Raw genomic sequence first — 23,935 nt, 5'->3', positions numbered from 1 at the left:
GTGGGCATGCATTATGCACTTGGAACTGTCAAGTCGTGTGTTTGCGTGTGCATGTGCGTTTGCAGCCAGTTAATCCAGCCTCCACCGTCTGGGGAGAATTGAGGCCACATTGGTTGGAGTTCAGTCCAGGGCCATGAATCAACATGCACGCACGCACGCATAAACTGCATGGGTCAGGCTTTTAAAAATGTGGGTAATTCAGGGATTACTAGTAAATAAAGTCAGTATTGTGTTCTGCAGCATAGTGTCATAACCTCACCGTGGAGTTCATCCCTTTTACCTCATAACAACTGTTGATATGCGAGCTCCAGAGCCATCTAGTGGTCCAGGTATCCAACTATTCCACATGGGAGCCTGTGTTACAGGTTGCAAAACTTGCAATGCAGCATAATTGTAAATGGTACATTACAGTGCTTTTATCCAAAGCACTGTAGCCCGGGTTTGAACTGGGAACCTCACGGCCACTCTAACCCTGAGCCATTTCTAACTGATCAAAGACTAGCTCCTTAACAGGCTGTATGGCCTTATTGGTCAAATAGTAATTTAGGCCTGCACACTGCAATCAGAGCTAGTGATTCCAGCTTGATGTGCCACAAGAGCTTCATTTTTAGTTCAGTTTGGCCAACAGTAAGGACCTGTGCAGTGTGTGTCATTCTTGATATGTGTGAGTAGCAGTATTTGTGGGTGTTTTGTGATTATTTGTTTAGTTAATTCAGTAGTGTGCCATCTTGGTTTGTTTGCGCTATATTTATGCGAGTGTTCCAGAACATGCTTTCTTTCACAGTTTGAATATGTGTAAATGACTAAAAGTGAGTGCTGTTATTTGACATACATGTAGCTTAATTGCCTGCATTTTATTTGATCGTTTCTGTACACATTAAGCCAAGTTTGCCAACAATGTTTGCACTTGAAACCGTTTTTTGTCTGTCTTGTCTATAAAAAAAAACCCAATACAGACTAGTAATATAATAAAAAAGAATAAGAACGAAAGGGCTGGAATATTGAAAGCCATACACGTAAAGACAGCATACAACTGAACTTTTATAAAAGCATACATAGAACACCTGCTCCACCCTAACTAGTGTGTATCCATGCTTGTATAAACGTAAATGTATGCTCTTTAAGAAACATTCTGTCTGCCTGTCTGTCTTTCATCCATCTGACGTCCTGCCTGTCTATGGTTAACAACATATAGCTAAACATAGGAGGCAGGCACTTTTACTGCAGTGTGGCTGTTGACACTTATACGTTAAAACCCATACTTTTATTTCCGAGGCTAAACACCACTTTGTGGTATTCCTGAGGGTGTATAATATGTGAGGGCAAATGACTCGCCGCATGCGCTTCTATATTTCTCATTAAGCTGCACATTTGCAGTGGAATGAGCCTATGGGTGTTTTAGGGAGCAAACGGAGTTAAATGAAGCATGACCTATTATGGTCTGTTTACCCACTGAAGGTTTTTCTGAGCACGTATACTGTGTGTTTGTTTTCGGGCGGTGGTGGTAGTTGCACACATGGCCATTTGAGAGCCGCACGCACAGCTCTCCACGACTCCACCAGAGTTGACTAAAAAAACTATGACGAAAAATATTTGTCTTTTTTTTTTCACTGACGAAAACTGAATGGAAGCTAAATGAAAACTAAGCTATGATGACTAAATATACTGACAATTCGACTAAAATGTTAGGAAGGGACTAGTGGACTAGAGATCCAGTATGTCATTTTACAATTCGTTGCATGCTGAAAATAGCAGATCTACAAGCCCACAACGCGTCAAAATACATTTTGTTCGACTATAGGTCAACTGTAGATTTAGTCGACTAAAACTAGACTAACACTAAAACATTCCAGGTGTAGTGTAAGTGACTACTGAAAAGACTATGACTAAAACTAAAATCTAAATTTGCTGCCAAAAACAGCACTGCTCTCCACTGAGCAGCTCTGCCAAAACAGTTGGGGGTTAGTTTGCGTGCATTGCTCAAGGGCACGTGACCTCACACATGCTCTGCGTGTGTTGCCTCCTGTGATCAGTTTTGGTACGATGCCAATCCTATTTTTTGGAAAGTCGTCGTTTTGACCAACATTTTGTAAAAGAAAGTGCAAACTTTGACAGAAAAAGACTCGCTCACCGTATAAATAAAGGAAAACTCCTTAGACCGAGACTTAAAAAAACAAGAATTTCCTTTTATTTTATCATGCTATTTTACTCAGTGCTTCAGTAAAAGAAAGTGCAACATCTTCTAACATTGTCTTGGCGGTCAATGACTTAATTTGATACAAAATTTGAATAAAGTTTATATTTTTGTGGGAAATCTATAGCTCATGAGCAATAAAAACTAATCGTAAGCTCAAATCACTTTTTGAAACAGAATTTTGTTAACCACTTAATAATAATAATAATAATAAACTTTATTTGTATAGCACCTTAAGCCCTATTCAAATACAAATAGGCGCTCTAACCTAACATTGGGTTGTGAGTTTTTAAAAAAGCTTATTCTTTGCTTATTATGACCTGTCCAAAAGTAGTGACGCCAGATTCAGACGTGCGTAAAAAAATTGTTGATACTGATATCAAATAATATCAGTGAAATAATGACTGATGTATCAGTCAGGATTGCTTCGTTACAATGTGATGCATTGTAAGCTTGTATAGAATAGATGAGCTGTTTTCAGCAAAGGTATTTATTCATGTAGAGTGAAAACAGAAAACACACTAGGATGGAGCCCTGAGGTTTAAAACAACGTTTAAGTGGTTAATTGCCGCTTTAAAAAAAAAAAGAGGCTTTTCAAACATCATGAGTGATCACGTTAAGGTTAAGGTCAGTGGTTAAGGGAATGAAAGTGATTGGTATAGTATCTCCTCCATGATCTCCTCACAAGCGTGCGTGTGCGCGCCCTCCTAGTTCTCAGTAGTGAAGTTACTCCAGGTTAAACAGGGATCGAATTGCTGCACACAGGAGTGTCTGTTGTGTGTGTGTGTGTGTGTGTGTGTGTGTGTGTGCGTGCGTGCGTGCGTGCGTGCGAGCGCGTGTGCTTGTTTAAAAGGTTTGTGTATATGTGCATGTTCGTCCATGCAGAGCTTTTTGTCTCCTGCATATCAGTCGGTTGATGTTTGTTTAAGTGGCGAATGAATAGTGCGTGCTGAGACAGCCAGGCCCCCCCCCCCCCCTCCCTCCTTCTCTGTGTGTGTGCGTGCGCGTGTGTGCGTGTGTGTGTGTGTGTGTGTGTGTGTGCGCGCGTGCGCGCGTGTGTGTGTACAGCTTCAGGCGAAAGCTTAGTCACTATAGTCAGTCAGTGGCTCAGTGGTTGAAGAGGCTGCCTGTGGCCAGTTGGTGAGCTGGAAGAAGCAGTTCGGAGCTAAACAGCAGAGCAGATAGAACAGAGAGAGAGCAAAGAGGACAGAGGGGGAAAGGAAAAGAGAAGCATTAAGGTGAGCAGGAAATGAAACAATGCACTGAAGACTGAGGTGAACAAAGTGTAAACTAGAAGCGGACGAGAGAAAGACGAAGACGAAGAGCAGAGGAGAACGTGGGTGAGTATGTGACTGTGTGAGAGTCCATCTGTCAGCACTGTCTGTGGCAACAAGTTACTGTTAGAAGCCGCTAATAATAGTGGGAATGCACTGTGATAATTGCTATACGCATGCGACTATTCATGTTTCACGCGTAATTCTTCCACATGGGATCTATAAGGCTGTAACTATATCCATTTATTCATTTCTTAGATTTTTTTTGTTCTCCAATTCATCAAATTTTATTTGTCTGGATAAAATAAAATAAAAGAATACACAAAATAGCGATTGATATAGCTCTTATTTTTTCTGTGTTTTCGAAAATCAATTTTTATCAACATTTATTCTTTGTTTTTATAATCGACTATAAATCCGCTTTGATTAATTGCCGCCGCGCGCCTAAATGGCATCCAATCGGGAACGAATGCGAGTCGGTACAGTTTGACGTCACATACATAGAGGGTCAAACCTCAACCTGTCGGTTGGACTCGGATATCAGTGTGCAAATACTGAACAAACGAGACAAACGAGACTGACAAACAGACCAATACTGACTACCATTTACCCGAGTGAATGATTATGTGGCGACGGCGTGTCCTGTCCTGGATGATGTAGCAACGTTTGACTTCGAAGCAATGTGTGACAGACAACAAGGCACCTCAGAACAAGTTGCAGGCTGTGGATCCCAAGCCACGGTTGACCTCTTTTAAGACAATGATGGCTCTCTTCGAAGCCACTAGGGTAAACACAACAGAAGCCTGCAGTGTCTCTCTCTACACTACGATCTGTATAGGCTACTTTTATTTATCGTACAGTAGTTCAACATTGAGAGTTACAGCGTGCAAAGTATTAATCAGAGCTGCAGCTCAGATTCATGTTCTGCAACGTGTGTGTGCGTGCGTGTGTGTGTGTGTGTGTGTGTGTGTGTGTGTGTGTGTGTGTGTGTCTGTGTGTTGTGTCTTGAGTCTCGACGAGAGAGTGCCGGTACAAATGGAACCAAATGGACCCGTTGGTACTCTCTCAGGGTTAAGTGTATACTGTACTGTGTGTGTGTGTGTGTGTGTGTGTGTGTGTGTGTGTGTGTGTGTGTGTGTGTGTGTGTGTGTGTGTGTGTGCGTGCGTGCGTGCGTGCGTGCGTGCGTGCGTGCGCGTGCGTGCGTGCACACTTGTGATTGGAGCATAGTTTGGCATTCCCTGGTGATACTATTCATCGCCAGGCAACAGAGCTGAATAGTTCCAGAAGAAGAGACTAGTGATGTAGAACTAATGGTTTAGCACTGGGACTCGGTGTGGATCTGACAGCGTCTGTCTTGTCTCTGCTTTACATTCATCCACTTTAATCTATTATCACTCGTGCTTTTGTGTTCTGAACCTGACTTTAAAAGCAAGGTTCACCTTTGTACCCCCCCCCCCCAGCACGCGCGCATGCACGCAAAGGCGCACAGCACACACACACACAAAATGTCAAGGACAGTTTGGGAATAGTTTTCGTCCAGGGAAAACAAAACAAAAATCTAGAACTCTTGATTGTTCGTACGCTCGTTTGGCATTACACCACGATGTGCTCATGAAAAACAACGTACACATGCATGGATGTGTCAACAAGCGTTGCATTTCACTGTTGTTGTGCAATTGGTGGAATATATTTAAGCAATCTGCTCTCTCTATTCTTCAGTCAGCCTCTGCAGCTGGGGACACCAGGAATGAATTAGCTTGGTAAACCTAACCCTAATCTAATTCCACTTTTAATTAAAATGTGACCATTGCGGGAACCCCGTCCCCGTCCCCCCTTTTACAGCTTTAGCTGTTAAGCTAAAGCTGTGTTTTCAATGAAGAGCTATAGTTGTGTCTAATTTACGGTGCTAGGGTATAAAAAAGAAAGAGTTTGGAGCTCCGCTCAAATGGGTTTTCTGACAGCAACAGCAGGATAGCCAGAGTTTCCAAAGCATCTTTTTTCATCCCACTAGCCAAGAAAGCGTCCGCTACACACAGGGGGACAAACGTCAGAGCACCGTGGAACTAAACAGGTTTCTTTCTGTTGATCTACTTTGATGTTTGAATCACATTTCTCTCACCACCACCCCACCCCGCCCCCCTCTCTCTCTCTCTCTCTCTCTCTCTCTCTCTCTCTCTTTGTCTCCTTTGCGTCCCTCCCTTTCTCTATACTCACCGTTTCTCTGTCATTCCTTTTTTTGTGTCTCGAGTAAATCGGGGCACACACTCTTCTAAAGCCTGAGTTAAATACTTTTGTTTGCGCACAGGTGTGTCACACCCCGGGAAAATAGCACATCTACGAGCTCACAATGTGTGTCGCACTCATGCGATGTGTTGTGAGCTTGTATTCAAAGTTCAGACGTATTAAATGCGACTTGTTTCTGTGTCTCTCTCTAGTTGGGACGACAGTAGCTCGGTGAGCAGCGGCATCAGCGATGGCTTTGACCTCGACGACGTCAGAGGCTCGTCACTTCACAACGAGTTCGCCGACACACCTGTGCCTGTCGCCCTCCATAAGGACGTCACTCTAGAGGTGAGCAAACCAAACCAAACCAATGGTGGAAAAAGTACTCAATTGTTTTACTTAAGTAAAAGTACCGATACTGCAATTTAGAAGTACTTCGTTACAAGGAAAAGTACGGAGTTGAAAATGTACTTGAGTAAAAGTACAAAAGTATCGGCAGTTCAAAATGTGTACAAAATCTATTGAAAATAGCAGATCTACAAGCTTGTAGATCGGCTATTTTCAAATGGCCGAAATATATAGGGTTGAAGTGGTTAATGTATGTTTTCTAATCAAAATTTTAATCTCCAAAGTACCTAGTAACTAAAGTTTTCAAATAATTGTAGAGGAGTAAAAGTATACATTTTGTGATGTAGTGGAGTAGAAGCACTGGAAATTTGAAATACTCAAGTAAAGTACAAATACCTCAAAATTGTACAGTACTTAAGTAAAAGTACTTTCCACCAAAGTTACTTTCCACCACTGCATGTACCTGTCAATCTGTCTAGTATAAGATCTTTACTGGCTCCTATCCGGAGGATACCTCTGCTTCGCACCGTAGGTGAAACACCGGTCTCTCGCGGGGGAAACCAAGCATTCACCACCATCCAAGGGGAGATATTATTATGTTTAGGAGCCTATGTTTAGGAACAAACCTGATTCAAGTTATATACGGCGTGATAATGACACCCAGGATTCAAACCCCCTTATAAGGGTCAGAGGAGATGTTAGGCTGGCTTATGAAACGACAAGACTGTCACCACTGCCACTCCAAAGAACAGCTATGTCCCTATGTCCACGTACCTGTCCCTATGTCCACGTACCTGTCCCTATGTCCACGTACCTGTCCCTATGTCCACGTACCTGTCCCTATGTCCACGTACCTGTCCCTATGTCCACGTACCTGTCCCTATGTCCACGGACCTGTCCCTATGTCCACGTACCTGTCCCTATGTCCACGTACCTGTCCCTATGTCCACGGACCTGTCCCTATGTCCACGTACCTGTCCCTATGTCCACGTACCTGTCCCTATGTCCACGGACCTGTCCCTATGTCCACGCACCTGTCCCTATGTCCACGCACCTGTCCCTATGTCCACGTACCTGTCCCTATGTCCACGGACCTGTCCCTATGTCCACGCACCTGTCCCTATGTCCACGTACCTGTCCCTATGTCCACGTACCTGTCCCTATGTCCACGTACCTGTCCCTATGTTCAGAGTACCAGTAGGGGCAAAAGTGGCGCTGTTGTGCTAGAAACAGAGAGAGAGAGAGATAGTGTTGCACTGTTGCCTGCTAATGAGAGAGAGAGAGAGGGGTGTCTGCTAAATGCTAATGCTAAATGCTAATTCCCCCACACAGTAACTCTGACCATTTCGGACACAGGGCGGCTCGCATTCCTGTAGATCTGTAAGTTCCGGGTATACCCACCGGGGACCCCCACACGGAGTTGCACCACTCAGTTCACACGGGTGTGATTTCTTTTTAAGCTACGCTAATCTCACTGTGTAAATTAGCTGCAGTGCTTTGATCCAATCCAGTCTCTTTTCAGTGAACTATACTGAACGAGTTCTCACTCTTGACATCCACTCCTATATACCCCATTTGGAAAACATTCATCTGCCTGGTGTGATGAATGATTGCGGTGTTGATCCGTCAATGTTTTGTCTGTACTCGCAGCCAAAGAAATCAGGTGCACACTGAACAGAGATAATGTGTTTTTTTTTTGCAATATACATCATGGAAAGAATCCGGCTGAGCCTTTTTTCTGGCACCGCAGTAGCCTGTTAACTCATCCTATAAGTCAAGAGGACGCACGCACGCACGCACTAAAATCACCTCGTCTCAGCATTCTGCAGCACACTGTTAAGATTCCACGTTGAAACCAATTATCAGTAGCAGCTTTAAGCTAACAACAGATGGATAATGGGGAATTAAAGAAACCAACCAAACAACAAACAAACACCAACTCTATTTTTTTTTCTCCTGCAGACAGAGGCAGACTGTGAGAATCGTGGTGCTGCTGCAGAGTGCTGCAATGCCCGCTACTTCTCCGGAGCAGAAATGACTGACAAATCACAGCACAGCTCCTCGGGCAGGAAGGCACCTTCCATTGGTCAGACAGGCTCCTGGAGGCGGGGCATGACTGCACAGGTAGGTGTGGTTCTGCTCCTATAGGTATGCACTCCTCACAAAAAGTTTGGAAAACGTAACTTTCGTAGATTATTTCTCCCCTTCAATAACACCACTATAGCCTATTGTATTTTATTGCAAAGGTTGATTTGCAACGATTGATTTGCAACGAGGTACAGCTTGTAAGGACCAGGCGTTCGTGGAATGAGCAACACAGTTAAATGTGTCGGTAGCGACCCCCAAAAAAATGCTAAAATGGCAAAATGGTTGGTATTCACCCTTGCTTTGAGTTACAAAGCAACCAAAGGTATGGCTCCCCCATATCTTGAAAGTATATGATCGAACCCTACAAACCCTCCCACGCACTCAGATCAGCCAACGCAGGGAAGCTGGAAGTACCCTCACTAAAAACGCCGGGACAATTAACGCTCCACAGAGTCCACACACGTCCCAAAGTCTAGAGAGTCTCCAAAACTATGTAATACACTTCCCATCACAATCAGAACTGCAGCCTCACTCCCTATATGTAAACTCTTGATTTCCACTTTCCAGCCATTCAGTTGAGAACCCCTGGCGTAAACTCTTAATTTAATTCCATGACATTCCTAAAATGGTCACCAACTATAATTTAATTCTCGATGCCTCGATGTTTTTCAAGAGTTGATTAAAACGATGCGTAATATTTGCAAATATTATCACAAAATAATGTCGTAATAGTGCAATTTACCTTTAGCTAAGCCCCGCCCTCTCCCACTTAGACACTCCCACTTGGACACTTTCCAGCCGGGCTCATTCATTTCAATGTAAAAATCATGGATTTTCTTTTTTTACCATTAAATACTGGTTCATTTTTGGAACCAGACCTTCAAAATCTCTTCCAAATCCAACAACAAGGCCTGCTGTATGCACTGGAAAAATATGTCTGTGACATTTTTTTTTTTTAAATAATGTTTTATCATATAGATAAAACTATTGGTGGAGACGTTTGTCTAACCCATATTATGCTTATGCTGTGATTGGACCATAGCAGTTTGAGGAGGGGCTTAGTTGCTATAGGTCCATTGATGTATTGCTGTATTGCAGGTGGGTGTGGCCTCTCCCCGAGCCAAGACTCCGCAGATGATCAGTATGACAAGCGCCTCACTGAAGACTCAGGGAACAGGTAACTATATTTACCAATTCTGGGCGGGAACATCTTTTGGTGTTTCAAGCATTATGTTTTACTTTAGCTATTGAAAAATAGCAGATCTACAAGCTACTAGTTTGTAGATCTGCTATTTTTGAAAATTCGTGACAATGTGGCGCAAATCTTTGAATTTATATTTCAGAGTGAATGTTTTTAACTGATATCTTTGCTTCTGGGGGGGGGGGGGGTCCCTGGAACAACATATTTTCAGATGGGGTCGGCGGCTAATTACATATAATTTTTGGGGGTCCTTGACATGAAATGTATGAGAACGACTGACATAGAAACATTTTCAGAAAACTGTCTGTATTTAGAAGACATTTGTAGAATCGTCCTCAGGTGCTTCTGCTTTTGATATCCCACCACTGGTGATACTTTTTTTCTTCCCTGAACATTTACATTTTAATTAGTGGACAGCAGACCATCAAACAAAAACAGAAAAAACAGAACATAGAGGTCATGGAATGGTCAGTATAACCAAAAACAGTGCTCTGAGTGCTCTTTTCTTTATTTTGATGTTGCGTGGCTATCTCTCTAATTCACAGGCACACGCGCGCACACACACACGCACGCACGCACGCACACAAAGATCCAAACATTTTACAAAATAATGAAGAAGAAAAATGTAAAAAAAACTCTAAGAAATAGTGAAAATCTCCAAGTTCACAATGCGTAGCATCGTAACGCATTGAGCCTGTGGATGTTTTCACTAATAAGCCCAGCACACACCGGGTGCGCAGCGACGCAGCACAGGCGTTGCCGCCTGGAAAATAGAACAGTGGCGTATCGGAGGAGCGTCAGGCGAGGCGTGAACGTGCATCGGACGCCGCCGGTGTGGGATATAGGTTCATTGAAAATAAACCTGTCGCACGGCGTTCGCAGACGGTGTGTGCAGCCCTATAGCACTATTTCACTATTATCTCTCTCCACACGGTCCTGCAGCGAAGACGGATGATGCCAAGGTGTCAGAGAGGAGCAGCTGTCTGTCTCCCAGGAGCCTGCTGCTCCACTCTCCATCATCTGTTGCTGGGGAGGACACCACCACCAGGAGACTGGGCTCGGCTAGATCGGCAACCACCAGCACTCTGGGATTCAAGAAATACTTCCCGGGTGGCGGTAGGTTTTCATTTTCATACGGAGATGCTGCTTTTTGCAGCAGACTGGGGGTCTCGCATCGGTTGTTTATTGCTCGTCGATGTACAGTAGTAGTATTATGTCCTGATGAAGATTGAATAAGGTTACGTTGGCTTTTTGAAGATTACGTCATATGGCAGCCAAATCTATGGGAGTTTGTTTATTAGAGCCTTTATGACATGGATCATTTTGCCAGCCAAGTCTATGGACGTTAATGTTTAGCCGGGCACTAAGTGACAACGTAGGGCGGCATGTGGACGATATAAATACATCTTTCATCATACAAGGATCAAGCCAGGATGGACTAAAAAGTTTATATCCTTTTTTTTTTACCGCTTTTATTTTATATTCTGTATAGAGCAGGGACAGACAGTATAGGCTGACAGGAAATGGGGAGAGAGGTAGGGGGAGGGGGAGGGGGGGGGGGGGGGGGGGTTGACAGACATCGGGATAGACCGGAACTACCGGCCAAGGTGCCTCATGGACCGCTGAGCCACGGCCCCAGAGGGCCAAAAAAGTCCATATTCTCGGCTGCCACCTCGTCACCTATAGCAGCCGAGTCTATGGATTGCCAAAATGATTCCTCCTAGAATATATGGATGCTTATAGGGTTCTATAGTGGTTGAAGTGTAATTAATTATTGCTATTTATCTCCTTCTCGTGAACAGGAGGAGGGTCAGGAGGAACCTCGGTGACCTCCGGCGGCGTCACCATCACGAGCGGCTCGGCCACGGTGGGCAAACTGCAGCAGCACTCTGCCCTCGGCGGCGGTGGCGGCGGCGGCATCACCACCGGGACCTCCTCCGGAGGCCGCGCATGTCCGCAGCCCGGCTTCAGCGCGCGCTCCACGGGCCGCCACGGGAGCGTCGACGACGGCTGCCTCTCCTCCGTCAACAGCCGCCAGTCGGTCCTCCAGTACCGCAGTCTGCCGCGGCCCAGCCGAAGCCACCACCACGGCACTGGCAGCAGCGCCGGTAACCACCACCACCGCAGCAACGCCATGACCGCTGTCTCGTCGTCCCACTGCACGACGACGGCCTCCGCGGTGGTCGACATTCCAGGAGGAAGCAGCAGCAGCGACTCCTCCAGGGTAAACAACACGAGCGTCGGCACCAAGAGGAGCGTCGGAGGAGGAGGACTCGGGTCCAAGCTGCCCGGCTCAGTCAACCGCACGGACAGAGATAAAGGAGGAGGAGGAGAAAGGAGAAGAGGAGGAGGTGGAGGAGAGGAGGACAAGCAGAACGGCGTGTGTGGAGGAGAGGAGGAGAGGAGCAGGCTGACCCGAGGAAAGTATCCCGACGTGGCCTCTACTACGCTGCCGAGGTAAGTGATATATATATGGCCTTCTCTTCAATCAACCCCATGCACCGCAAAAACAACCATCACCACTGAATTCACCTTATACGATGTCCGTCTCTGTGTGGTTCATGTTTACACTATCGGAGATAAATGAATGCCCAATGTTTTTACAGTGACATATGACACCTATAGGCCACCACCACCAGGCAGGAATCCTGCAACAAGAAAGAAAAAAAATCTTATTTCTACTAGTACATCTTACGTCTCCGGTGCTGTTTGTAATTTGCGGTTCCCAGCTTGAGTGTCCAGAAGGAGTGCAGAAATGATTCATGGCCCTGGGAGAGTGTGAGAGCAAAAACAGCCGCAAAATGTTCTAAGGCTGCAGTCTCTGATAAGCCATAATGATCTGCTAGTCTTGGCCCAAATTCCTTTAACTTGGAGTAGCATGTTTGTGCTTTTAAGCTTGATTAATTGAATTTGAATGCGGTGAACATGACGCTATATACTTCATTAGTTTTCGCCAACGGCGACTCAAATATATATATATATAAAAAAAGGCCACATTCCGTCTCCCTGACTGGGAAAAACCCACAGAACCGAGCCTTGTTTTGGTACACGATCCGTTGGAGTCACTGGTCTGTACCCTAAGGCTATGCCATCTCCACACCCCCCCCCCCCCCCCCCCCCCTCAGACACTATCACAGCAACGCTGTTTGGATTACTAATCTTACGCATTAATCTTTAGCCCCGACATGGCCCGGGCCGCGGCCTATCCCAGAGATGTCACCGGGCAGATTTACAGCTCCTGTTCCGACCGATGGCCAATGACATGGTCCAGTGGGTGCTGCTGCTGTACAAAGGGGCATTCCTTAAATTCATGTGGCAGTAGCTGGAGACTTTTGTTATGTTTAACCCATTCTGACCTGAGATCAGATTCATACAAGGTTTCCACGGGACACACACTGGTCTGATTAACCCATTCTGACCTGAGATCAGATTCTAAAAATGTCAGTCGTTCTTCGAATTTTTCAAAAATAGCAGACCTACAAGCTCGTATCGCGCCACTCGGTGGCGCGATATGAGCTTGTAGATCTGCTATTTTTCAATAGCTAAAGCATAACATGATGCTAACACTGGTTTCCCGTTCAGAATGGGTTAAGGATCGACGGGGGCAGAAAGGAAACGGAGGCTTGTTTAGTTGTTTCCCTGCATGTCTGGAGGCCTGTCGATGTGTCTGCGGGCATTATTCGAAACAAATCTTTCTCAGGGGAATAATCTGGTAACATTTTTGGGGTCACATGTGTGAGTCGTGCAATACTCAAGACCAATGACCAATAATTGACATCAGACGTGGCATGTCATTTTTAGTGTATGGTTGTGTGTGGTTATGTGGATTTGGGCTTACCAGACCAGACAGACACACAGACATACAGCTATTTCCAGCATGCTAACCAAGTGTGAAATGACTTAAGATCTCTTGTCCACTATAGTCCCTTCCTCTGAGAAAGGAAAGAGGCCGCACAGCTCGTATACAGTCACGATTGCCATCAAATTTGGATTATTTTTCTTTTCCATTTTGTTTGACGAAATCGTCAGTATATATTTAGTCTCGGTCTCTTAGTCGTCGTAGCTTCGTTTTCATTTAGTTTCCGTTCAGTTTTCGTCAGGTGAAAAAAAGGTATAGTCGACGAAACATTTTCCGTCTTAGTTTTAAGTCGACGAAATCAACACTGCCCCAGCGGTTCAGCGTTCCTAATTGAATTTGTCCCAACGAGATAACAAAGCTACGTTAGTACTCCTTTTACCGTTCCCAGGCCAATCACACGCGACTTGCATGCCAGAGAGCCCCCCCCCTCTCTCTCTCTCTCTCTCTCTCTCTCTCTCTCTCTCTCTCTCTCTCTCTCTTTATGCCGCTGAGCATGGGACGCCCCAGTAGCTCCCAGTGCTTCATGCTCAATAAGCTAATACCGCTAGAAAAAAGTGCTTCATGCTCAATAAGCTAATACCGCTAGGGAAAAAAAGGGATTTCAGTTCAGCGGTGGTTTATTGGCAGAGGGGGAAACTGAATGACTGGCAGTGGTGGTGAAAAAGTACTCAATTTTTTCTACCTAAGTAAAAGTACCAATAAACTGCAATTTAGAAGTGCGCTGTTACAAGTATAAAAGTACGGGATTGAAAATGTACTTGAGTGAAGGGACAAAAGTATCGGCATCAAAATGTACTTAAAGTATACTAAAAGTAAAAGTAGTCGTTGTGCAGAATGTGCCATTTCACAAGTTCAAAATGTGTACAAAATCTATTGAAAATTAGCCGATCTACAAGCTCACAATGCGGCGCGTTGAGAGTTGCGACGCATTGTGAGCTTGTAGATCGGCTATTTTTGAATGGCCGAAATGTATAGGGTTGAAGTGGTTAATGTATGTTTTCTAATAAAAAATGAAATCTGCAAAGTAACTAAAGTTTTCAAATGAGTAAAAGTACAAATGTTGGCTCTGAGGTGTAGTGGAGTAGAAGTAAAAGTACTGGAAATTGGAAATACTCAAGTAAAGTACAAATACCTCAAAATTGTACTTAAGTACAGTACTTAAGTAAAAGTACTTAGTTACTTTCCACCACTGAATGGCTGGAAACATGAAGGACCGTACCGGCGTCGGGACATGTCATCGTCTATTCAGTAGCTTCAGTCATAAATCGTACATAAACATAGACCATATTTCCCCCATTAAAGGGTTTAGTTTTTTTGATTTGCAGTTTTTTCTATATTTCTCCCTAAAGTCAGTCAAATGTCACCAAACACATCTGAATAACTGCAGAGTCAGTGTTGGCTAAATGTAATTGCATGGCCCACAAAGTCACGGGCGTTTGAATGTAGTTGGTAATGAATCGTTTCTCTAGTGACTGGAGAAATGATTAATTACTAATGTTGTAGACTAGAGTCTATATAGTCTGCAGAATGCATTCAAAACTAAAGCAATGATGACGTAAACTGTGAGCTTTTTTATTTAGACAGGAGATGAGACATGAAACCAAAGGCAGAGGATAGGGGAGATATCTGATACGTGGTGGACGTTGGATTTGAAAATGGGTCCTCGACTGACAACCCACTGAGCATTTTTTGGTGTCTAAAGGATCGTCTAAAAATGTACATTCTTTAGCGGTCTAGGCTTAAATTAGACATTGAAACAATGTTGTTTCATAAATATAGACGTTATCAACGTTCTAGGCTATAAGCTTAGACCGCTAAAAAACTTTCATTTTTTTAGACCAATTATAGACATTTTAGTTTTGTAAACTTTTGGACCAATTATAGTCAATTATTGGTCATAATAATTGGTCCTGTTGGACCAATTATAGTCCATTTTTAGACCGACTTCCAATACGACGACTATTGCTCAGTGGGAAGGAGCATAATTCATTGTTTATTTCATAAACGAATGCCCTACTTTGTCATGCAAGTGTGTCGCAAACAAGTAGGATCCATTTGGAACGCATGTTTTCGCGTGTGAGTGGACATTCAAGGTTTCCGCCCGGCAGCGACACTAAATGGCTGCACCCAACCATAACCTGTAAGGTTGACAGAAAACAACCACATATTACCTCAAGCAAATTGCAAGTCTCTGCAAGTCTATTTTCAGTCTGAGTCATTATTTTAGCTGCATTTTGCGTGTCTTAAGTACCAACTCGTATTACTTAACTTAAGACCTGGAGGCGTGCAGGTCAATGCCATTTGGCTATTCTGAGTGGCCAAAGTGCATTGACCACGCCTCCAGGTCTTAAGTTAAGTAATAAGACCTGGGTAGCCTATACTTAAGACACGCAAAATACAGCCCCCAGTGTTCAAAGTTGACATTTTGTGTCCATAGTGGAAAGGTCATGGGGACGTGCAGAGAGTGTTAGAGAGGAAGGGGCTGATATCCCGTAAGAGGGCACTTCTGGACAAAAACAGCAGAGCTTGTAGATCTGCTCTTCCCGGGGCGCAACCCAGCACTCTTTAGCTAGTGCAATTGTGGTGTAGCGAGTCTAATGTAAAATACTGCGTTCAAGTTAAGAAGACTTCGGGGGGGGAAAAAAAGCAATTCTCCTGAATGCTGTCTTTCGGTATAATGGCATGGAAAGCAGTGGCATTTAGCATTTCTTTCACCATTATTATAGTACATGCTGCATTCGTGGTCTAGGGAAAGGACGGTTGTTTTACAGACGGGTAAAAGGGCCATGTGTGCACGTCCCTGCTCCTATAGTGCTGAGGATGTTTAGTCTGCTGGAGGACTCCTCTAGGTCTGGGAGGTGTCGGGGAGGTGAAAACATACACTCCTTTTGTGTTGTGTCTCTCTACAACATCCTCCTCCCCGCGGATGTTTGTACTCTGTCCCTCCTCTCTGCTTCTGTACTGTTGCTGTCGGGCAGAAACCTCTTAACAGTCTTCTCCATATAATATTCAAACTTTTTTTGTATAAATTAATTTAACGCTGTAGTGTCATATTACAGCATCACACAAAAGTAGCAGAGCTCAAAAGGGGGAGCATGACTATATTATATATTATTGACTGTGGACTTAAATATTGACTGTGGGGCTTAATTTTATTTGTATGGCTTGATTCACCTCAAATAAAGAGTCATTAATATGTTTAACTGACATATGCTAGTGGTAAAAAAAAAAAAAAAAAATCAAGAACCACTCATTCCCTGTAGTTGCCCTTACTATGTTCTCATAACCTATTAACCTCATGTCTGAGTCATTGCAACTTAATATGTATGAGCAAGCAGACACATGAGATTGCATGATTATATGGGCACATTTCCCAAATAACGGTGACTCAACCAGTCAATCCGGTCCTAGCCTGGGGTCCACCATATGCTTTCTGTGGCATACTGTAGGCAGCTCCCGGCAGGATCCGCCGGAAGAATCTATAGACGCAGCTGCGCGACATGAGACTAATTAATTAGAACGACAGAGAGAGTGAGGAGTGTGTGTTTGTACGTGTGTGCGTGTGCGTCAATTTAACAAAGGTGCAGACGATCAGCAATCAGCAGAGAGTGATCGATGTTTGCGCTACTCTAGTCTTAAATGGATTCTCTCCCTGGAAATAAAAACGTCTGGGCCTCTGGGTTTCCCCGAGGCTAATCCGGTACAGTTCTTGAGATTCTAACTCTTGACGTCCGACTTCCCAGTAAATTAAAACATTGACGCGCCATTAAAACCCATTATGCACCACCAGGTCATTCAGTGCACCGTTTCTCAACTAATGGTCGATTTAAACAAGTCTTCAATTTCCTACATTACTGAATGCATGGTCAGCTGGGACCACATGCAATACCTTCACGGACCACCAGTTGAAAACCCCTGGTCCAAAGCAGGCGAGACTAGGATAGTGACACTTGTATTTGGGATGAATTTACCTAATGACAAGAGTCCTTCCTTTTTTAAGATATTATTTTTGGGGCTTTTTTGCCTTTTATTGATAGATGTACAGTAGGTAGACAGTATAAACGGGGAGAGAGATGGACACACACACACACACACACACACACACACACACACACACACACAGTACAGTTCGTCTGAATCAGGACTCGAACCCGCGACCCACTGTCATGCTGGATTACCAGCCAATTAAGGTGCCTGGACCGATGAGTATATTCATCTTTAATGATTAGTTACCATACGAAACCTTCCTTGTAATGAGCGCTCAAATGGAGAGGAATGAGAACGCCTCCTGGAATGAAGTTTGACCTGAAAGGGCATTGAGAGGCCAGACATGCTGTGGACGGTGTGTCTGCGTTTGGTTTAATTGTGTGTGTGTGTGTGTGTGTGTGTGTGTGGGTGTTCAGTTGCAAGTGAACCTTGTTGTTAGCGGCCTCTCTCAGTCACACACCTGGCCTCCGCGCAGCAGTCTATAGGTGTAATTATAGTGATCTTCCCTCTCTCTCTCTCTCTAGACTCTCGTCCTGTTTTAACTGATGTCAGCACTGTCATTTTGATTATGACCATCATTTGAATTATTCTAAGCACTTCACGTGTTGTGATGATAATCTAGACAGCACAGCACAATTGTGAGTGTCCATTTGACTGTGCAAAACCCGGGCCTGTGTAAGGTCAATTCGTTCACACTCATTTTAACTGAGAGTGTAACTAACAAGCACATAATCAGTGATAAGATGCGACAGGCTTTTGGTTTGGGCTTGAAAACTTTGGACAGACAGCCCAACCAACCGCAACCGACAGTTTGTACAGTTATCAACTTTGCGTTTTAGTTAAACGGATTCTTAGTATTTTTTACAGTCGGTAGAGCTCTCGCCTTTGGACCACAAGTTCATGGGTTCGATCCTGGGCACCTCCAACTCAGTGAATGAGTTGCTGCTTGGTGCAGCAAGTACTGGGAGCTGATGGTATAGGTGTGGCGCTCCACCTCAGCAATCCATCTCCCAGGGGTCTAGTGCATTGTAACGGGGATAGACTCCATCTCCCAGGGGTCTATAGCGCATTGTAACAGGGATAGACTCCATCTCCCAGGGGTCTAGTGCATTGTAACAGGGATAGACTCCATCTCCCAGGGGTCTAGTGCATTGTAACAGGGATAGACTCCATCTCCCAGGGGTCTAGTGCATTGTAACAGGGATAGACTCCATCTCCCAGGGGTCTAGTGCATTGTAACGGGGATAGACTCCATCTCCCAGGGGTCTATAGCGCATTGTAACGGGGACAGACTCCATCTCCCAGGGGTCTATAGTGCATTGTAACGGGGACAGACTCCATCTCCCAGGGGTCTAGCGTATTGTAACGGGGACAGACTCCATCTCCCAGGGGTCTAGCGTATTGTAACGGGGACAGAATCCATCTCCCAGGGGTCTATAGTGCATTGTAACGGGGATAGACTCCATCTCCCAGGGGTCTATAGCGCATTGTAACGGGGATAGACTCCATCTCCCAGGGGTCTATAGCGCATTGTAACGGGGACAGACTCCATCTCCCAGGGGTCTATAGCGCATTGTAACAGGGACAGACTCCATCTCCCAGGGGTCTATAGCGCATTGTTACGGGGACAGACTCCATCTCCCAGGGGTCTATAGCGCATTGTAACGGGGACAGACTCCATCTCCCAGGGGTCTATAGCGCATTGTAACGGGGACAGACTCCATCTCCCAGGGGTCTATAGCGCATTGTAACGGGGACAGACTCCATCTCCCAGGGGTCTATAGCGCATTGTAACGGGGACAGACTCCATCTCCCAGGGGTCTATAGCGCATTGTTACGGGGACAGACTCCATCTCCCAGGGGTCCAGCGTATTGTAACGGGGATACATACTTACATACAACTAATACATACTTTGAGTGGAGTAAAAAGTACAACATTTGCAGATGTAGCAGAGTAGAAGTATAGCGGTCTGTAGTACTTAAGTAAATCCACTCTTTCCGCCACTGCATGGAATGCGTGTCCCACATGTGTGCGTCCCTTAAAGTGCAGATGATGTTGTGATTGTAGATGCACATCATCATGTATAATATACAGTGTCACTGCAATGTCAGCTGGGTCACACTGCACATGTGACAGGAAGAAAGCCATGACCTACATACAGGCAGACTGTGAGCCATTGTTGCTCATAACACACACGCACGCACACACACACACGCACGCACACACACGCACGCACACACACACACACACACACACACACACACACACACACACACACAGTTCAGCCTCAAAGTGTTGACCTCAGGAATGCTTTGATAGTGCTGTGTGCATGTGCATGAGTGGCAATTAAAGAAAAAACTGTCCACTATTGTCCAGGCGAGTCTGTTTGCTCGTAATAAAAAAATGTGGAAAGGAAAGGAAAGAAAATAAATAACTGTGTGCAGGTGAGATAAAAAAAAAGTAATTTGGTTCATAAAAGAAAACGAGACAAAAAAACAGTTAATTAAGTCCTTGGCAGACATTGAGTTAATTAATAGACTTCTCTGTGGAAGCGCAAGGTGAGCTGGGATTGGTGCAGCAGTGTCACCTGAGCAGTGCGGCTCACCGTGATTGGTCTACTTTTGTGGGGCCAGCAGTACAGACAGACAGACAGAGATATAGACACAAACAAACCCTGTTCGATGGTACACGTTGGGCCCCTTTGACGCTGTGTAACTGGGATAAATTAAACGCCACAACTGAATAAAAACCAAATCTAGATACAGTAAAAGCATGACTGTGACCTTGGCACATGACATTTTGTGAGCACATGATGTATTGCTGGAAAGACTGGCCTCGAGTTACAACAACTGTACTTCCGTCTACAGTCTCTATACAGCAGATTTCTTCGCCCAAAATTGCCGATCTCTACAAGCTCACAATGCTTTTAGATTGTTGACAATGCTTGACAATGCGTCGCAGTGCGACACGTTATGAGCTTATAGATCTGCCATTGTTTTTTTTTGGCTATTGTCTTCACCTGCACCAGAATATGTACACTGGGGTTCCAAATGGTTCGACGTTACATTTCAGTTTCAGATGAAGGCACGAAAAGTGACTGTCTTCTATATAGGGATATGACTGTTTACCGCGTACACAGCACTGATTGGTCCATATCCCCGTCTGTCCAGGTACGGCCACCTGTCCCCTCTGCGAGGGGAGGAGCCTCGTGATTGGCTGCGCTCCCATTCGGGGGGAGGAGTCCAGGAGCCTTTGCCTTCGGGAGCGCGTTTCACCTACTCCTCCCAGCTAGGTGGGTACGGCCTGCCACAACCACAACGTATGTCCACATCTGTTACTTTGCAATTCATGGTAAAAAAATGTACGATGTGTTCCAAATGGATCCCATGTAGAGATTAGTCGCAAGCTCTGTTTAATACTTTTTCATTGGTTATTCTTTTGTAAAAGACACTTGATGTCCCTATTGGGCATGTCGTTATAGGTGAAAATCGTAATGTTCAAAGGTTTTCGAATAGCGGATCAACAAGCTCACAACGGGATTAGCTTACACACATTTTGAGTGACACTGTCATAATGAAATAAAAATGCAGATGCCTTTATTTGCCTATATACTGTATTTGACTATACAATATTTGTCTATGTATGGGCGTATCGGTCAGATTGCATCTGCATAACCGCCTACCCGTATTACTGTACCTGTAAACCTTTTGTAAACATGTGAAGTCATATATTAACTCACTCAATATCAGGTCAAAACTAGTAGAAAAAATACTGTTCCTGAAGAAACGGTGTGGGCTTGAGTAGTTCTCCACTCTGAGATCATGTATTGTCCCACATGACGCCCCCCCCTCCTCCCCTGTCTTCCTATTGGTCGACCCATATGATGTCACAGCCCAGCAGGAAAAACGGGCCCAGGAATAAAAATGTAAGAAATAGTGAGCTGGGTCCACAATTACTAACATGCTGTGTGTCTGTCTGTCTGTGTGTGTCTGTCTGTCTGTCTGTCTGTCTGTCTGTCTGTCTGTATGTGTGTGTGTGTGTCTTTTTGCCCCCCCCCCCCCACCTGTCTGTCTCAATTATAGGATGTCCTACGGTAGGCAATTCAGGAACCCAGTCTATTCCACGGGGTGGTGGTGGTGGTGGTGGTGGGGGCGTGGCAAACGGGCTGTCCAATCAGGAGCCGGGGGGGAGCTGTGACGCGCACAAGAGCTCCGACATGTCACTGGACGAGAAGAGCAGGACCATCTCTTCCTCTGGCTCCTTCAGAGACGGCCTGGAGGAGGGTGGGTAGTCTGTCTGTCTGTCTGTCTGTCTGTCTGTCTGTCTGTCTGTCTCTGTCTCTGTCTCTGTCTCTGTCTCTGTCTCTGTCTCTGTCTCTGTCTCTCTCTCTCTCTCTCTCTCTCTCTCTCTGTCTTTCTCTCTCTCTGTCTCTCTCTCTCTGTCTTTCTCTCTCTCTGTCTCTCTCTCTCTGTCTTTCTCTGTCTCTCTCTCTCTCTCTCTGTCTCTGTCTCTCTCTCTCTCTCTCTCTCTCTCTCTCTCTCTCTCTCTCTCTCTCTCTCAGAGGGTTCTTATACTGTTGTCTGTGAACAGTAGTTCTGTCAGCTGTAGACTAATGATGATGGATAGTTTCGATACAACATAAGCCACGGTTTCAGACCTGGCAGAGGTTGGCAACTACACAAAGGCCCTAGGACTACAAAGTACAGACGCGCACACACACACACACACACACACACACACACACAGTCACACACAGTCACACACACACGCCTTACTTTCCCTTGTGCAGGGAGCAGTCCGTTCTTGTCCCAGCCTTCACCGCTCTGTGACTCAGTATTATTCCTGTAAGGTTGAATCATTGGGGGGGAAAAAGGTCATCGCCGCCATTACTGAGGATTTAGAAAGTTCATTAGACGCCTGACAACGTTTCATCGACATGTCAGAACAAATGAAGTGAGTCACAGAATCCAGTATAGAGGCTCCCATGCAGGTGATCTTGAACCAGTGGTTCTCAAACATTTCAAGGTCACCCCTCATAACTCTGACAGTATACAAATGGAACCAAATGGACCCTTGTTTAGGCCCACTTTGAGAACCGCTGGTCTGGAACAACAAGAGGTCACAGAATGGACAAGAACCTTTAGGCAATACAACCTATAATATAGCCAATAAGACAATGGGAATAAGCTCTCGAGCGTTTGACAGATATGTACAAATATGTGTTCATGTAGGGCTATACTAAGTGCATTTTTGTCAATAAACACGTCAACCGCTCAATCGATATGTAGACTGTGCTTAAAAGAATGGATCTTCAAGCGAACAGTGTATCGCAAGTTAACACCATCTTTATATGGCATGTAGTTCCACAATAGTCCAGCTGTATCTCGTGATTTTGTAACGACTATATATACATTATTCTAAAATACAACGATTCGAAAACTTTAGAATTATTATTTTATTTAGTTTTACACTTTTTTCCCCGCTGGTTTTGAAGTTTGAAAAGCACTGCTCTATGAAGTATAAGTTCGCCATGATTAATTAATTCCCTAAATCGTGAGGTCTAGTAGTGCCTGTCTAGTATGTCAGTCTGTGTGTCTTTCTGTAATTCCCCGTTTTGTCTCAACCGGTCCAGAAGTCGAGGCAGACTTTGTGTTTTCAGCGTGTTCACGATCTGTTTGCTTGTTTTTGTTGTGTGTAGTGAATGGTTCCAGTCTGTCCCTGGTCTCCAGCACCTCATCTGTCTACTCCACCACGGTAAGAACAGGCACGGTACGTGTGTGCGTGCATGTGTGCGTGCGTGCTGCAAGTGGATATGTTGAGATAATTTATCAGACTGACACATCTATCCATCCATCTACTGTATAATCACACACAAGACATGTTCTAACTTCTGTGTTTTATACTTGTCACCTGTTTTATACCTACATCTCTTTACTCTTTGTGTTCTCCCTCTCTCTCTCTCTCTCTCTCTCTCTCTCTCTCTCTCTCACACACTCTGTTTTGCAGCCTGAGGAGAAGTCTCAGTCTGAGGTGAGATTGAGTTACTAGTCTGAGTTCATACCGTTATATCAATGGTTGACCCATTCTGGACGGGAACCCCTTTTGGTGTTTTAACTAAGCATTATGTCATGCTTTAGCTATTGAAAAATAGCAGACCTATACAAGCGCTCATAGCGCGCCACCGAGTGGCGCGCTATGAGCTTGTATAGGTCTGCTATTTTTGAAAAATCGTAAAAATGCGGCACAAATCTTTGAATATATATATATTCTTTCAGAGCGAATGTTTTTTTTCTTTTTTTCGACGTCGGGCCTAAATGGGTAAACTCGTTATAGCTGACATTGGTTTCTGCTGTGTCCCGTTTAGATCCGTAAGCTGCGCAGGGAGCTGGACTCCTCCCAGGAGAAGGTCTCGGTCCTGACCACACAACTCAATGCCAACGTGAGTAGTACTACTCAATTGTTTTACTGAAGTAAAAGTACCAATACTGCAATTTAGAACTACTACTTCGTTACAAGTAAAAAGTACGGAATTGAAAATGTACTTGAGTAAAAGTACAAGAGTATCGGCATCAAAATGTACTTAAAAGTGGCCCAACTCAAATGGCCAAAATGTTTAGGGTTGAAGTGGTTAATGTATGTTTTCTAATCAAAATTAAAATCTCCAAAGTAACTAGTAGTTTTCAAATGATTGTAGTGAAGTAAAAGTACAAATTTTGGCTCCGAGATGTAGTGGAGTAGAAGTAAAAGTACTGGAAATTG

At 44.6% G+C, this 23,935-nt stretch overlaps 1 protein-coding gene across 1 annotated transcript in view; it reads left to right on the top strand.

Moving 5' to 3' along the window:
- Positions 1 to 23,935, top strand: part of LOC308313893 (neuron navigator 2-like) — a 62,202-nt gene that overhangs the window by 14,842 nt on the left and 23,425 nt on the right. Inside the window, exons 4-14 of the mRNA XM_080761220.1 lie at positions 5,905 to 6,040; positions 8,003 to 8,164; positions 9,227 to 9,305; positions 10,272 to 10,445; positions 11,132 to 11,620; positions 11,723 to 11,786; positions 20,347 to 20,495; positions 21,259 to 21,459; positions 22,875 to 22,930; positions 23,183 to 23,206; positions 23,541 to 23,615. Coding sequence (XP_080617346.1) covers positions 5,905 to 6,040; positions 8,003 to 8,164; positions 9,227 to 9,305; positions 10,272 to 10,445; positions 11,132 to 11,620; positions 11,723 to 11,786; positions 20,347 to 20,495; positions 21,259 to 21,459; positions 22,875 to 22,930; positions 23,183 to 23,206; positions 23,541 to 23,615 — 1,609 coding nt within the window. The remainder of the gene's footprint in view (positions 1 to 5,904; positions 6,041 to 8,002; positions 8,165 to 9,226; positions 9,306 to 10,271; positions 10,446 to 11,131; positions 11,621 to 11,722; positions 11,787 to 20,346; positions 20,496 to 21,258; positions 21,460 to 22,874; positions 22,931 to 23,182; positions 23,207 to 23,540; positions 23,616 to 23,935) is intronic.

This window comes from Protomyctophum bolini, assembly GCF_963924005.1.
Source record: "Protomyctophum bolini genome assembly, chromosome: 4".
Taxonomy (NCBI): domain Eukaryota; kingdom Metazoa; phylum Chordata; class Actinopteri; order Myctophiformes; family Myctophidae; genus Protomyctophum; species Protomyctophum bolini.
Note: the sequence above shows the minus strand (reverse complement) of the source record. Positions and strands in the feature narration are given on the sequence as shown.